The sequence below is a fragment of the Schistocerca gregaria genome, chromosome 11 (assembly GCF_023897955.1).
Source record: "Schistocerca gregaria isolate iqSchGreg1 chromosome 11, iqSchGreg1.2, whole genome shotgun sequence".
Classification (NCBI taxonomy): Eukaryota; Metazoa; Arthropoda; class Insecta; order Orthoptera; family Acrididae; genus Schistocerca; species Schistocerca gregaria.
The window spans coordinates 143,085,341-143,101,710 of NC_064930.1; the positions used below are offsets into that span (position 1 = coordinate 143,085,341).

At 40.1% G+C, this 16,370-nt stretch overlaps 1 protein-coding gene across 7 annotated transcripts in view; it reads right to left on the reverse strand.

Moving 5' to 3' along the window:
• Positions 1-16,370, reverse strand: part of LOC126295258 (uncharacterized) — a 181,151-nt gene that overhangs the window by 75,168 nt on the left and 89,613 nt on the right. For all 7 annotated transcript variants that reach the window (XM_049987665.1, XM_049987664.1, XM_049987660.1 and 4 more), the window contains one exon: positions 7,408-7,802. In XM_049987665.1, the coding sequence (XP_049843622.1) occupies positions 7,408-7,802 (395 nt within the window). The remainder of the gene's footprint in view (positions 1-7,407; positions 7,803-16,370) is intronic.

The following is a 16,370-nucleotide window of genomic DNA, read 5'->3' on the forward strand; positions in this document are numbered from 1 at the left end:
CTTTATCCTTTTGTAGTGTCCTCGCGACGATCCCAAACACATCTCCGTGCAGCAGTCTGACGAGATAATGCGGACCCACACAGTACACCACATCTACACCCTGTAAAGTACCGTTCCCTTAGAGATGGATATATGTAAATCCCAAACGACAGAAATTTCTCGAATTCCTTGCCAAATCCCGGAGAAAAGTATTAGGTATTTAAAGTTATTTTCTACTATTGTTATCAATATATCTGTAATATTCCAACAAGCAAATTTCGCAATTAGTGCACACTAGTGGATTGAATAAAATCCTCTCTGTTTTTAAACAGTGTCAGGTGCATAAAATGTTGCCCAGTTTGCAGCATCATCATATTGTAATACTGACTAAGTTTCAGTCACTGCTGTAAGTCGTCATTTACAACCAAGCTAGTGCTACACGGTTTGTTTCATCCTACTGATATAAATGTGTGGACATAAGAAGGTGAGTGACGTGGCTATGTGCAGTGTATTGTTTGACATTCTGGCCAATAATGTCATTCTGCTGCACGTGTACAGTGTGCACTTCAGACTCCACGTACGACCTTCTGAGTTTGGTTTCACATTAGTTCAAGTACTGTGAAGGTATTTAGCCACTGTGCTGTCGATTAGGGGTGGCATAAAGCAAGATCACCACCAAATCACTCGATTGGATGGCAGAAGAGAGTTGCAGCAAGGACAGACATCTCGTATCGATTGTAGTTTCCGCTTTAATTCCTACTGGTTGTGTGTATGATGAAGAAGGGGGCAAGCTGTACAGTGACCTAGTACGGCCTGGGGATGAGAGGGGTGGGCCATTGCCGAGGGAGCCAAATGCATTACACCCACTACCCCACAGTCTTTCCAGAGCTGTCCGCCTACGGGGCAGCTACTGCTCACGGCTGAAACAGCACGAGGCTACATAACCCAAGCACGAGGCTACATAACCCACCACAATCCCTGCTCGCATGTGTGTGCAGAGGGACGAGGAGGGGGGCAAGCAAGAATGCGTGCATTTGTTGGGGATTAAGTTGGAAGCAGCCCATTTTCAGAAAGTGTCTGAAGGTTTATGCAGATCGGAGTCCTCTGCTGTCGGCGATTAGGGCTGCTGACTGGCAGTGTGCCTAATGGATGAAGTCGATTGCTCTGTGGGGCCACGAGTGAAGGGCGCGGAGCACACGCGACCTCCACAATGTCAACGGAATCGTCGTCGAAATGATACTCGTGGCTCCGATTTTATTGTAAAAATTGTCTAGTCTTTTGTGAGTAGCACTCACGGAAACATCTAGCTTTAATATTAAGCCTATGTAGTCTACAATGAGAAGTTACACAGTCTATCAATATGGAGAAGTGGTGCAGTCTACCAATGAGGGGAAGTTAGGATTATACGTTATAGAAAATACACAGAGTTCAATTTCTCTTTCAGCACCACCGACGCAGTGGATTGTAGTCCACAGCTGAAATGCCGGTTCACAGTTCAAGGACACTGCACGGCATCGATATTGTACGGTGACCGTGGAAAACTTGAGAGAATTGGAAAATCTAGTAAAATACAGGAGCTGCAGGTCGACTAATGGACAGTTTCAACGGCCCGTTCCTGTCACCTCCACTAGAAAAGCGAGACGTGAAACATTTCCGTGTGTTATTTCTGTTCTGTGTCCTGTGTACTTTCTCTTAAAGCAGTGAAGAAAGTATTTTTGCAGAGTGTTGTGTTTTCATTTATTGTTTTTGCCTTCAACTAGAACCTTTCATACGTAATAGTTTTCTTCTAATGTTAATTTACGGTGTCAGTTGTTGCCGTGTTTCAGAATACGTAGATCAGTTACGATAGATTTGTGGGGTGGTAGTTTCCATTTATTATGGGTTCTGTGGTGTCATTATTCACAGTTCTCAAGTGTACTGTGAACCTTGTTCAGAAATTCCTGAAAGCTTGTCACACATACTGTGACTGATAGGAGCTGCACGTGAGTTCACGTATTCCTGTTGTATGAAATTTGTCTGGAGTTTCATTGCCTGACCTTAGTTTTTCTACTGTACACTACTGGGAACCCTCGTTTCTTCACAATACTTCCAAATCCACATACTATTTTATTATTATTATATGTTAGTGCATACCATCCTTCTTTTTTTCATACACAGTATGGTCTTCCTTACTGTTTGTGTGTTTACACCGGTGTTATCAGACGCTTTAGGTGAGCACTTGCGTAGGTGGTGACCACCTTGACCTTTCATTTTTATCTTCTTGTTGAGTGTGTTTATGGTGTCTGTTTTGTATCCATTTTCAAGAGGAATTTGTTTGATTATCTATATTTCAAGTGTGTGCTTTTGGGGTTTGAGGGGTGCTCTGTTTAGCCTTTGGAACATGTGTGGTAAACTGTCACATTTATGAGCAGTTGGGTGTGTTATCCATAACAGAGCTGGTGAAGGTGGAAAACTTAATGTTGGAAACGGGGACTGCTACAGAAGAAAAGTTCGGAACCCTGGGTCAGGGGAGACATGCCGGACAGAGTCAGAAGGAAAGACTAATTGTTGAAGACTGCAGCAGATGAGATTTGAAAACTTGTAAGTTTAAAGGTGGAAGGCAGGGTAATAAGCAATACTGACATTGCTAGCAAAACATTGTGCAAGAGTGAACAAGACTGGGATGCTCCGTGCATTGTAAGTGGTACACAGGTGGAGTGGGACAAAAATAGACACCTCCACCTGTCCGCCACACGTAGCACTCTGCATTCCACTCTCATTAACTCTTGCATAAATTACCCTATCTTCCACCTTTAAGCTCACACGTTTTCAAATCTCGTCTGGTGAAGTTCCCCACAATCCGTCTTCCCTCCTCGTCCTGTCCTGTAAGTCTCCCCAGACTCGGTGTTCTGAGTGACTTTTCCGTAAGTCTTCCGATTTCCCTACCAATCATTTTCCTTCGTCCCTCTTCCTTCCCCTTCGACACTTCCGCCAGGATGACGAGCCACTGGCTCTGAGAGCTTGCACACTTTCTTAACTTTCAAATGTTTTTTCCTGTTCGTGAGTAGATTTTTTTTATCTATCCACTTATATTATACTTATTATTACTGTATACTTAATTGCACTGAAGAATTTAAAATTTCACAGACCTAATAATTTTTTAACCCGCTAATAAATTTATCCTGGGACACACTCGTACTGCCGTAAAGCTCCAGCTTTACAGATTAGAGAAATGTATATGTATCTCTCCACATGTTTAAGAATTTGATGCACAATCTTACTTTATATGTCCATTTTTTTTATTTTCATTGTTTATTTAAAAATGTCATAATGAATAATGTTAAAGTTTTGTTAAAAAAATTGGCACCTCATTAATATATATTTAAAAAGTAATAAGAGCAGGGTGTCTCAAAAGAGAGTTTATTTTTTAGGAGCTTTCTGTGCATGTGCTGCATATCAGAGGAGTGTGGGGGATACGATCGTCACTTTAGGAATTCAGTCAATGTGGAGCACTTCCCAGGAGCGAATTCTGTGTGTGAGAAGTTTACAAAAATTAAGATCTGGCGACTGCAGCATGGAGGAAATTTTGCAGTGATTGAGGACTGCATAATACAAATGAGGCTCCGAGTGCTCCCCTTATCTGAAACGTATCAAAACATTCGAGGAGACAGGTTCGACACTAACCGAACCGACATTCCTGTGACCAGGGTCACCGAGAAAGGTCGAATATGTGGAAATTGTAAATTGGTCTGTAAGTGATGATCCTAATCTCTCCACTCTTAAGAACGCAAGTTCTTTAAATATGCATAGATTGTCACTGCACAGAATTCTGCAAAACTATCTTAAACTGAAACCTTACAAAATGCCTTTGGTGGAAGAATTAAGGCCTCAGGATCTAGACACAGGCCACAGTTCATTAATAATGCGACTGAGTACCCTTCATTTAACAATATCTTATTTTCTGACGAGGCTCATTTTCACCCGAATGTTCTTGTCAAAAAGCAAAATTGCCGCTACTGGACTGCAACATATTCTCAACAGAAGTACAAAAACCCCCGTCACTTGCCAAAAGTCACTGTACGTGATGCAGTATCAGCTCGATTGAGGAATAATCTGCTCATACTTTCTCGAGGACGAGAGCGGTCGTCCAGTTACAGTGAATTCGGAACATTGTGTGATAATGTTAAATGACTTTTTGGTGCCAGAGTTGCAAATTCTTCCTGGTTATAACGAAAGAATACTAGTCAGGAAGACGGAGCCACAGCACACACGTCCAACGCGTCTATGCTGCGAGTCTGTGAAATTTTTCCTGGCAAATTTATGTCCATGAGACATGACACACATTGGCTACCAAGCAATACAGATTTGAGCCCAATGGATTTTTTTCTTATGGGACATGTCAAATCTAAGGTGTATGTCAATAGCCTGACTTCTCTAGTGCAACTGAAACAAAACATCCATAGTGAAGTGGCAGCTATCCCAGTATCTATATGCCAAGCTGTCTTCAGTAGTAAATAAAGATTTTGTTGGGAGACTTCAACCTCAATTTCATTGTGACACATGAACTTTCTTTTGAGATACCCTGTATTCCAGTGAAAACAAAACATTTGGTGATTATTTAATATTATGACCTAAAATTATGTGACCATAAACAACACGTCTACTTAAAAAAACACTGAAGTTGGCTTAAACAGAAAGTATACCTGTGAAACTGACCCAACAACTAACAATGCCAGAATAACAAACCAAGACAGAACCAAACCCACTAACACAAAACTACTCAATTGCCCACAGAACTCTCCTACTGAGATACAACCAGAGTACAGAAAGGGTGCAACCATTGATATAAATAATTACAGGCCTCGAATGCTTGTTAATGGAAAGAACAATTCCAGACAAATGAAATATTTCCTCTGAAAATAAAAACTAAAAAACAGCCTGCAGCACAGACCCCGTAAGGAAAATCCACAATGAAAGCAGTGGCAAGGTTTTCCCAAGACTTGCTAAACAGACTGTATAGAGAAAACAAACTAGTTGGACTTTTCTACATTTGTTAAAGGCTTTCGATTCTGTGAATAGTGCAGTACCAAATCATCAAAATTACAGTGTGCTATGTTATGTTGTAAAAATGAAGACAGGGCCATAATGGTAAAATTGAAATACGAGACTGGAGTATCCCACAGAAGCATTCTTGGACTTTTCATTTCTCGTATAAAGTAATGAAATAACACAGCCACAAAATTCAGAGCTAGTAAACAATGCTGACGATACATCGTTTGTTAGTTGGGACTGTACAGAACAGCTAGCACTGTGAAACAATAAATATAACTTCGTTCAGCCCTTATAATATCTAATCGTGAATAAACTTACACTGAATAAAGAAGAGATGGTTATGGTGAAGTTTTGGTTAAATTATAGCAAAGTTGAAGTGGACACAAATATTGAATCATTGCTACAGCTCAAACATCAGATAAATTTTTAGTCACTGTGATTGGTGAACATCTTACGTGGAGAGAGCATGAGCACGAGTGAAAAGATTAGTTGCAACATTACCATGCTCAAATGTCTCAAACGTAATAGTGCTTCCTGTCTTTAATCCACTCGCTTTTGCAATACGGGGTAGAAATTTGTGGTGAGGCACCCGCCGTCTACACAGATAGGATATTTAGGTTTCAGTGTTGTAGGCACTACTTCATCAAGTATAATTCATCAACTGCATACTCATTTTAAGTCCTTAAACTAATTCCGTTTGTGAAAAACAATGAAGAAGTAAGTGTAATGAATAAAGATAATTACAATACATTAACAAGACACAATTATTGTACGATACTGAGCAATAAAACAGCTACGATTACAGTCGACTTGGAGGGTGGGCTACTTTAACCGACTTCTTGAATCGAGTCATGGAGGGGTGCACTTGGGCTCACTGTTTTCACCTGCAATAGCTGTTTAGTTAAAATGCAATGTGGACTGTGCAACAACATGTGCTTGTCATAGAGAGGGTATTTAAAAATGCAGATTCTATAAACATCACTGATAGGAAGTTTCATGTTCCACATAATGCTGCAATTCCAATAACCCCCAATACATTTCTGATACAAGTAACAAACATTCGTGAAAACTGTTCTGCATTGGAGGGAAGGGACAGGAAAGGTGTGAGTGTGAGGGGAAGAGGAAGGGGAGGGGGGGAATCGACTGAAGTCGGCTCAAAGACAGCCTCGCACCTTAGAATACTGAAGTTGTGCAATGCGCATTAAGCAGTTCGACAGAGCCCCAACCGATCTGCAAGACAACACATTCCGTATATTGGATCACAGTCTATACTTTTCTCCTTACAAAATTGCAACTGTTCAGGAGTTGAGATCTCAATATTTTGTGAGGAGATGTTTTGCTGAAGTAAAGAGAGAGATGTTGGAAGATGAAAAAGAGATTGTGATTTTAATGTGAGATGAGGCTAATTTTTTCCTGACGGCAAAGTTAACACACAAAACTGTCGTCCTGCGACGGCACCCACTGCATTGTTACACGAGTTACATTGTGCATCGGATTAGGGATATACGACGTCACAGCACCTCATCTCTTTGAGGTATCGTAGTGCCATATTTCTCAGAAGAAAATGGGGGAGCTGTCACTGTGAACTCCGAGCATTTTCCGAACACGTCGGACAAATTTCTCGTCCCGGCACTTTGGTGCTGTGGCACAAATAGTCTGAAAGTTTGGTTTTTGCCAAGGTGGTGCGACAGCTCACACTTGGAATATATGTATTGCTGAAGTAAGGAAGTTCTTCTGGGGGTGGTGGCATCTAACAGAGGAAATGTTAACTGGCTGCTTAACTCTCCCGATCTTAGGCCACATTACATTTTCCGTTGGGCTTTCTCAAGAACGAGGTGTACATCAATAAGCCGTGTACTGGACTTCAATTAAAGAATACCATTTGGCGAGAGATACGAAGGGTTTGACAGACATTTGACTCCTAGAACAGGAGTGTGGGTGGGAACGGAATGGAAGAAAAACACAATTTGTAATCAACAAAACTGGTGTTGAGCCCATAGTATTTGTGCAGCAGGAACTGGCACTAAGAACATAGCAAATAATCGATTTTTGTAGTAACTACCATTAAAAGGTATAGGTTAAAGATTTTATTTTGTAATCTAAGTGTGCTGTACTTATTCTTTCAAAAATGTGTAATAAACTAGGCTCAGGTATACTACAGACCCATTTCAATCCTTTTCCCCATTTACAGTAAGACTGGGATAGATCAGTTACCGAGTGGTAGCTAGTTTACAACGAAACGTACAGGTTTTAAATTAAAGACCTTTCTTTACTCCTCGGTCTCGAGAATGCCATGACGACATTTATGCAATTATCCAATACCCTTCTCAATTCCAATAAGAAAGTTTGAAAAATGGTACTCTACCACTGCACTGACACTGTACAATTGCCCCTCACCTGGTTGCGGAGGATTTCCCCCTCGGACTCCTCCGCGACGTCTGCGAGTGAGCTATCTGCAGACGTGGCATTCGCCGCCGTCGCGGGCAGTCGTTCCGCAGTCGGTGCCAGCTGCGCCACTCCTCCTCCGACTCCGACACCGGATGCTGCGACCTGCGGCCGCTCGTCCGCCTCCACCTCCGAACGCGGGGACGTAGCCCCAGTCTGCAGCTTCCCGCCTCCACTCGGCCCCGGGTTCTGCTCCACACCCACCATCGGCAGGCGCGCCATGGCACGCGCCACGTGCCTGTTCGAGCGGGCGTGCTTTGCCAAATTGTAAGCCGTTGTGAAGTGCCGGTCGCAGGCCGCGCAGTAGAACTTCGACGATCCGGTACTGCTCCGTCGCTTCGGCACCCCTGTACGTGTATCGGAGAATTCCGAGATACATTTTTTGTCGAGTACTACTGAAACTGTACGAAATAAAGGAACGAGATTTTGAAAAACTGATAAAGCACAAAGTCTGCTGTGTGTTCAACATTCGAGATTTTTGTTATCTATCGAAGCTGAGATCAAAAAAACAAAGTGGTTGACAGGTTGTTGTTTGCACGAGAGCTACTGTAGCAACAATAATCACATAGTGGGCTCGGTCAGTGCTTCAGTTCTGTTAGCGTCTGCTCACTGTCATTTCAGTCCGGCAGCTCGGAAGGCAACTCCCGCAGACAACTGTGGGCAACAATTGCAGCTGATAATTCAAGTGCTCCAATTCTTCTTTATCTTTCTGTGGATGTGCTAGTTTTACATAACAGATTGTCTATAGCTCACTACAGAGCAGCACTGACTACATTTCTTTTAACAATAAATTTTACCATAGTCAGACACTGAAACAGAATAATTAGTGGCTCAGGTGGTTTCAGCAGATCAGTCATTTAAAATATCACTGCAAAAAGTGAGGACGCTCCATAACAAGTATCCATCAAAAGACATTACACTAATAATCTAAATGTATATTTCACAAAAATACAGAAAATTTAAAAGTAATACTGTGAAGAATTTTTGACCTAAGATCGAGTCAAAATGTTCTGCATCTCGCCAGCAGTGCGAGGCTGATAGCAGTAGCACAGCTTAACTGTTACAGGATCGTGACTGAATACTGTAGACTGCTTCAGCCACAGACACATTTTATGCCAGCCGACAGCAGTAAAATTTGTCGTCACCTGAAGCTTGTGGCGAAAGTGCACAGAAAAGGGAAATGGCCATTATGATCCTCCAAAATGTAATCACTACTGCACCCTAACAGGGAATGTATCTAACGTGAAATATGTAGAATTAATTTCCTGTATTTCCATCAATGATCACAAAACTTTTTAGTGCTTTCACTACCGATTTCAGTCAGCAATGACCACCTTCGTCTCTGTTTCATAACATGGCCTACTATAATAGTGATATTGTCACAAAACATACAATACTGTGCACACAGGTATCCCGCCCTAAACTGGCGCAATTACTTTTTCCAATGCCCAACTGTTCCCCAGTGTCCATCAATTTGTTATTCTGGTCTAGATAAGATGGTCTAAAATTGGAACTACATAATATTTTAACAAATTGTAGCAAAACACAATATGGATTTTCATATGTATGGGAACGTAACTCACTGACCACCAAATAAAGGAATGTAGAGCAGTAAAATGGCAGGTAAGTAAGGCAGATAATTCCTTAGCTGTGATTGATAAACTGTGTTGGTATTTCCAGGTCCAATGTAAAATCTTTATTCAAAAGCCAAGCAGTTTCCTATACTTTCCACATGTCAGTCCACTGCCCGGTGCCACTTTATTAGGTGAGTAGCAATCTATCCACATAGGCGATAACTCACCAAATATAGTAACGACTGAACTATGCGGGAGTACCCACCCAGAGCAAACCTTCTTTGGTACGACCTACTGCATTAAACTGGCTGTACGAAAATCAGATGCAGTACAGAGATTCACTGCACGAAGCAATAGGTAATGGAATTCACCCACAATGGAAACAGCTCAAAAAAACTCTCATTTGTTCGATTCTCACATTTTTTCATCAATCTGGGACTCTTGATAGATACAGAAGATACAAAGACTAATAGCATGTAAATAAGCATAAGGGCATAATAGAGATGTTTGTCAAACTACAGTAATTTGCCCTACAAGAGGTGCTCTGTGGATCAGAGAGAAGTTTGCTATTGAAATTCCAGAAGTGTATTTTCCAATCTTGATCTCACGAGATCTATTACTTAATCTCACACTCGTCTCATCCCACAAAAGACCTCTCTTGAAAAAATCCAAGAAATTACAGCTCATACTGCAGCTTGTCCCCCGTGCAGCATTTATGAACGGAACAGAAAAAGGGGCGTAAGCGGGAAGGCAGTGTAGAGGTGGCAGAAGTACGCTCTCCCACACACAGTACCAAAAACACAGAAAAATGTCCAGTAAACATGGAGGTACAATAACTTTTTCATCTTTGCTACTGTGAAACTCGCCTCTCCTACTGAAGAAGTCCTCGTAGCTCTTACAGCACACAATTTCGAGTCCGTGTTAAGTGATTCTTTTTTTTTTTTTTTTTTTCTCTCTCCCTTGTTTTGGTCCATGCTACTTCCTCTCACAGTATGGAAAGCAAAGAGCTTGCAATAGAAGAGGTCTACTGTGAGAGATGGCGTAACAATTTTCACTTATAACTTTCGACTCTTGTTTCCGCACCAGGTATCCTTCTCTTAAATTTATACGTTTACCCCTCTCCACAGTCCCTGAAATTTTTATCATCGACACGTAATGATCTGGTATATGTCACATTTCCCTCAATGGCACTTTACAGATCTCGAAGAACGTACCATAACTTTATGTGGTTTGTAATACTTTTGTAGACGTTGCAAGATTGCGGTATAACAAAAACAGAAATCTCTCTGCAGACACTTCACAATCATTTTGGTCTTTTACTTATTTATCATACACAGACCATATGTCAGAGGTTGGAAATTTCTAGGAAGCATTAACAATTCATTTCGTAATGTAAAATGAATGAGTAGAAGAGGCAGCAGATGCAAGAATTACGTCTGACTGCACATTAATAACTTGAACAGAGACAAACCCAGGAACAATTCTCAACTCATTTCACTGAAACACAGGCCAGAGAACAGAAAAACACAAAAAGAGCACATCTCTGTCAACCACTCAGAGCAAAACATAAGGCAAGATGCACGATCTGATATAAAGCTTTTTCTTGAGCAGATTGTATCACTGTTGCAGAATGTTAAATCAACAGAAATTTGTTAAGTGTAGAATGCATAGGAGATAGGCATTCTAACTGCACTTCCACTAACATTTTCTAATTAAATTTGTCACAGATAATCAATCACAATAAAACCTGAACGGTTATATCGACAGATACGAGGCAAACACAACACGCGTCACAATTTTCAAAATTTTCCTGGCATAAAGTGTATTCTGTAAAGTTTCGGGATCCCGGCCAGATAACGTCAACTTCTCGTAGCAATATTTCTGCCGACAGCCATTCAACTATCTTCAGGTGATAATTTTGTGCTGGAGATTGTTAGTTGACATCTCTAACTTCACACTGAAAATTGGCTCAGAGAGACACGTACAAAGGCAGGCACTACACGAGCGACCTCCGCCACATTCCCCCCCATCTCGACAATATATCGTCAAAATTAAGTAGGATCTGGAGGAAACATTATGTCAAAAGCAACCTTCTGTGCACCTACAACTACTTTAGCTCTTCTCGGCACGGCAAAGGTAAATCTGGGATTGTGGAGTTCTGGAATCTACACAGTATCTCTCAGCATGGCAAAGCTTACAACGGTAAGATAACTCACACAGTGCCTGAAAGACGTGTCAAACATAATCGCCGTACTCGCCTTTCACAGACCCGCAAGTCAGCCACAGTCGAGCGCTGCATCTTCACAGGACATTCCACGGACTGTTCTGCCACGGAAATGGTGTCGACGAGATCCTTCTCGGATTCAGTTATTAAGGAATTATTGGAAATACGTTTGGTGGAAGCACTCATTAGTTACGATGGTGGCTTTCAACTGGATAAGGCCAGGTACCCAGCAATTTCTTAAATTTTTACAGAAGAGAACTTTTTATGACTAATGACACATCTAGCAACAGCTGACTTTATTAATTTTGACATCAGAATTTTAGATCCACAAGCGTGCATTCTGACAGAGTGTACACATGTCATATCACCGTTACATGTGTGCCTGCCCGTTACAGTCGGAGCAATATTTGAAGAGAACACAAAACTCAACAGAGGTGGCTCGTCTAGCAGCTGCCTTTGCACGTATGTGTCTGTGGAAATTTCTGGTATAAAGTTAGTGAGGTGAAATGAAATGAGTAACAAATTGTAATACTTCAATTTCTGATTGGATTTATTACTTTTATACTTCAAGGGAACCATCGCATTCCACGGGCTGATACCTATCACGAAAACATTCAAAGTGTCAGTATACAGGGCACCACCAAATTGCAAATTGGCGGTAATGGCACAGCAGACCCCCACATAGCAAGGAATTTTCTCAAAATCTGGAGCATAAAATTTATTACAAATCAGGGCACGTATATTTATTGCACGGCTATTACTTGTCACTTTCCTTTGATGTGCAGTAAGAATACGGCACTTCCGTAATCACTGAATGTAATTCTTCACAGAGTTGACACAATGGCACACACTTTGCCCGAATTACTTTTAATGAACACTCAGTATCCGATTTCATTAACAAACAAACCAACCCATAAGAAGTGACTGTTATGCCCACCCCACATACATTAACACAGATACTCCGCACGCCACCGTACAGCAATTGCGGTACTCTGAACCACTACTAGCCATTTCCTTTCCTGTTCTGCTTGCAAACAGAGCAGGAGGAAAACGATCACATCGGAGGCTCTGTACGAGCCCTAGTTTCTTGTATCTTATCTTCGCTGTCTTTGTGCGCAATGTATGTTGGCAACAGTAGAATCGTTCTGCAGTCAGCTTCCAATGCTGGTTCCCTAAATTTTCTCAATAGTGTTCCTGAAAAAGAACATCACCTTCTCTCCAGGGATTCCCATTTGAATTCCTGAGACACCTCCACAATACTCTGACGTCGTTCAAACCCGTCAGTAACAAATCTAGTAGCCCACGTCTGAACTGCTTTGATGTCTTCCTTTAACCCGATCTGGCACAGGTCCCAAACACACTAGTAGTATTTGAGAATAGGTCACACCAATGTCCTATACGTGGTCTCCTTTACAAATGAACCATACTTTCCTAAAATTCTGCCAAAGTTAACCATTCGCCTCCTCTACCACAGTACTCTCACGCCCGTTCCATTTCGTATCGCTTTCCAACGTTACACCGAGATATTTAAACTACGTGACTGTGTCGAGCAGGCTGCTACTAGTGCTGTACATGAACATTACAGGCTTGTTTTTCCTATTCATACAAAATAACATTTTTCTACATTTAGCACTAGCTGACATTCGTCACACTAGCACGCAATTTTGTCTAAGTCATCTTGTATCCTTCTACAGTCACTCAACTTCAACATCTTACTGTACACCGCAGCCTCGTCAACCGGAAAGTGCAGACTGCTGCCCACTCTATCCGTAAAATCATTTACGTATATCAAGAACCACAGCGATTCTATCGCACTTCCTTTGGGGTAGTACAGTAATGCTCCATTTTTACATAAGGGTTTCCTTTGTGAGTCAAGATGGCGTCCAGTGCACATGTGAACAATATTAGTGCTCCTAAAATTACAGTTATGTTGTAAAAAGTGGTGCCTGCGAAAAGTGTAAAGGTGAAATCGAGAAGATAAATGAACGCTTAATAAGTCTCCAGAATGTTATAAGCACTTTGACACGAGAACTCACTAATCTCAAAAACGAAAACCGCGAGTTACAAGCAACGGCATCAAGCAAAATACCAGGTAAAAATGTAATACGGAAAACTACTAATGATTTGAAGCTCCTGTACACAAACCGTCACAGTGCAATAGTGGAAAATAATGCCTATAACGGCCAAAAGTGTGTTAATAATTCAAACACAGTTCCAAGTGAAAATACTGATCAAAAGTGTGTAAACCATTCAAACATTTTCCCTGCTTCTCAAGAACTGCCTACCAAAGCGCGTAAAAAAGTAACCTTCTCTCAACAAAATTCATCAAACAAAACCGGTCTCGTATGCACAAATAGGTTCAGTGTTTTATCAGAAGACAGCAGCAACTTCGTAAACATCGAAAATAAACATTACATCCAACAGGAAAATCAAATTAAAATTGCAAACGGTAAAATCAAAACCACCGGGAATCGTAGGCAGCAGGCAAAAAAAATGCAATGTGCTTTTTCTAGCTGACAATCACGGGAGAAAGCTAGCTAGTATTTTACAAGAAGTGAATACGGATCTGTGTGCAACTGACATCGTGAAACCCGGAGCGAAGACCAAAAACGTTATTGAAGGTGTCTCAGAACACGGGAATACACTGAAGAACAGTGACATTGTTGTTTGTGTGACTGGTGCCAACGACGTAGCTCATAACGAAGCCGGAAAGTTCATAACAGGTTTGAGGGATTTTTTAAACGTAAATATGATGAAAAACACTGTTGTTGTGACGATACCTCATAGACACGATCTCGTGTATAATGCGTGTGTGAATAAAGAAATTCGTAAAACCAATGCTAGAATAAAACAATTATGCTCTACTTACGCAAAATGCAATGTAGCAGATATTAACAGACTGGCGAAAAATCTGCACACTGAACATGGTGAGCATCTGAATTACCAGGGTAAAAAATTACTCTGTCACGAGATAAGCAAAATTATAAACGAAATTCACTAACGCAACTGTCTAGTTTTAAAAGACACTATTTCTATGGACACTTATGGACCTCCTTTTTTAGGCAATACAACGTTACATGGGAAGGAAGGGTAGAAACCACGATAAGGGAAAAATGCAGAAAAGTAATTAATTCAGATAACTGTGTTGTTTTAGATCAATCGGTGAAAATAAATGAACATACAAGACCTTGTGACATCAAAATACCTTTCTGTGCAGATAAAAATGTTCTCCTTTTACATATAAATGTACAATCACTTCGTGGTAAAATCAATGAACTGCAGTAATGGCTTGATAAAATTAACTGCAGTATATTGTGTATCAATGAACACTGGATGAAAGAGTCTGAAATAGGCTTGTGTGTTCCTCCAGGATATTTGCTAGTTACTAGCTGTTGCAGAAGAAGCATTTCACATGGTGGAGTGTCAATCTATGTTAAAAGCAAACTAGATTTAGATTATTCAGTAATAGACCTTAGCAAAATGTGCCTTGAAGGCATATTTGAAGTAGCTGGTATGGTAATGCACACACAAAAAATTGTAATTGTGTCAGTGTATCGAACTCCAAGATCTGATGAAATAATATTTATAGAAAAAATTAACACACTAATTTTGCAGTTGTCCAAATATAAACAACATAAAATTATAATTGTAGGGGATATTAACATAGATATAAGGGCAAAGAAGAAAAATGTTATCTATATGGTTAATTCTCTGAAATCACTGAACTATTACTGTCTTAATGAAAAGCCCACCAGACAATATGCATGTCTTGATAACATAATTAGTAATGTATATAAAGATACTCTTGAATGTGATGTAATAGAATTAGGAATATCAGATCATGCAGGTCTATGGCTTCGAATAGAAAATACAAAACTCAACCCTAAAGAAAGACAAGTAACATACAGACTTCTAGGAGAATCCAATGTAAATAACATGAGTAATGAATTACAGGAAATTGATTGGTCTCATAAAATTAATAATAATAAAACAACTGACAAATGCTTTACTATTTTCCTCACAGAAATTAAGCACATTGTAGAAAAGGCGTGCCCCACTGTAACAAAAAGACAACATCCTAATAACACACATAAGCAGTGGCCTACTAACAAGTGGTACACTCCAAAACTTAACAAACTTAGGATACTACTCCTAATTCTGAAGGATAAGTCTGGAAAAAGTGATCAAGACAAGGCAAATTACATAAATGAGAAAACTTTACAAATTAGAAATAAAAGGGGCTAAGTGCAATGCAAATGATGAATATATTTTGAATTCCAAAAATAAATGTTAAGCAGCTTGAAAAGTCATAAAACAGGAAATTAATAACATCAATAAAGAAAACAACATCCCTATAGACTGCGATACACTCAGTGATTATTTTGTAAATAGTGCCACCACCACTCCACTCAATAATTCTACCACAGATGCAGAAACACTACTCATTCATACAAAACAGACTAGTGAGAAATTTACTTGGACCCCTATCACCCTAAATGACATTTGCAAATCGATAAACAAACTAAGCAATTCCAAAACAGAAGACTATTATTATGGACTCAGTAATTTCATCATAAAGCGTATAGCAAAGGAAATCAAAATGCCACTTCTCTCACTGTCAAACAGAGTACTAGATGAAGGAATTTTTCCAGAATGTCTTAAGCTCACAGTTACACTACCTATGTATAAAAAAGGTGATAAAAACCTCCCAAACAACTACAGACCCATATCAATAGTACCAATCATATCCAAAATAATAGAAAATTGTATGCATATGCAGCTATACAGCTATTTTGAAAGCAACAAACTACTAAATGAACAGCAATTTGGATTCAGGTCTCACCTATCAACTGTAAAAGCAACTGAAGCTTTGGTGAACAACGTATATGAAGCATATGAAAAGAGGCTGCATATATCTGGAACACTTATTGATTTAAGCAAAGCATTTGATTCAGTGTCTCATGACATAATCATTAAAAAATTAGAATACTATGGTGTTGAAGATATACCACTCACCTTATTCAAATCTTATTTAAGCAATAGGTTACAGCTTGTATATGCAAATAAACAAAGATCAGCAATACTCCCTATAAAAAGAGGAATACCCCAAGGCTCGG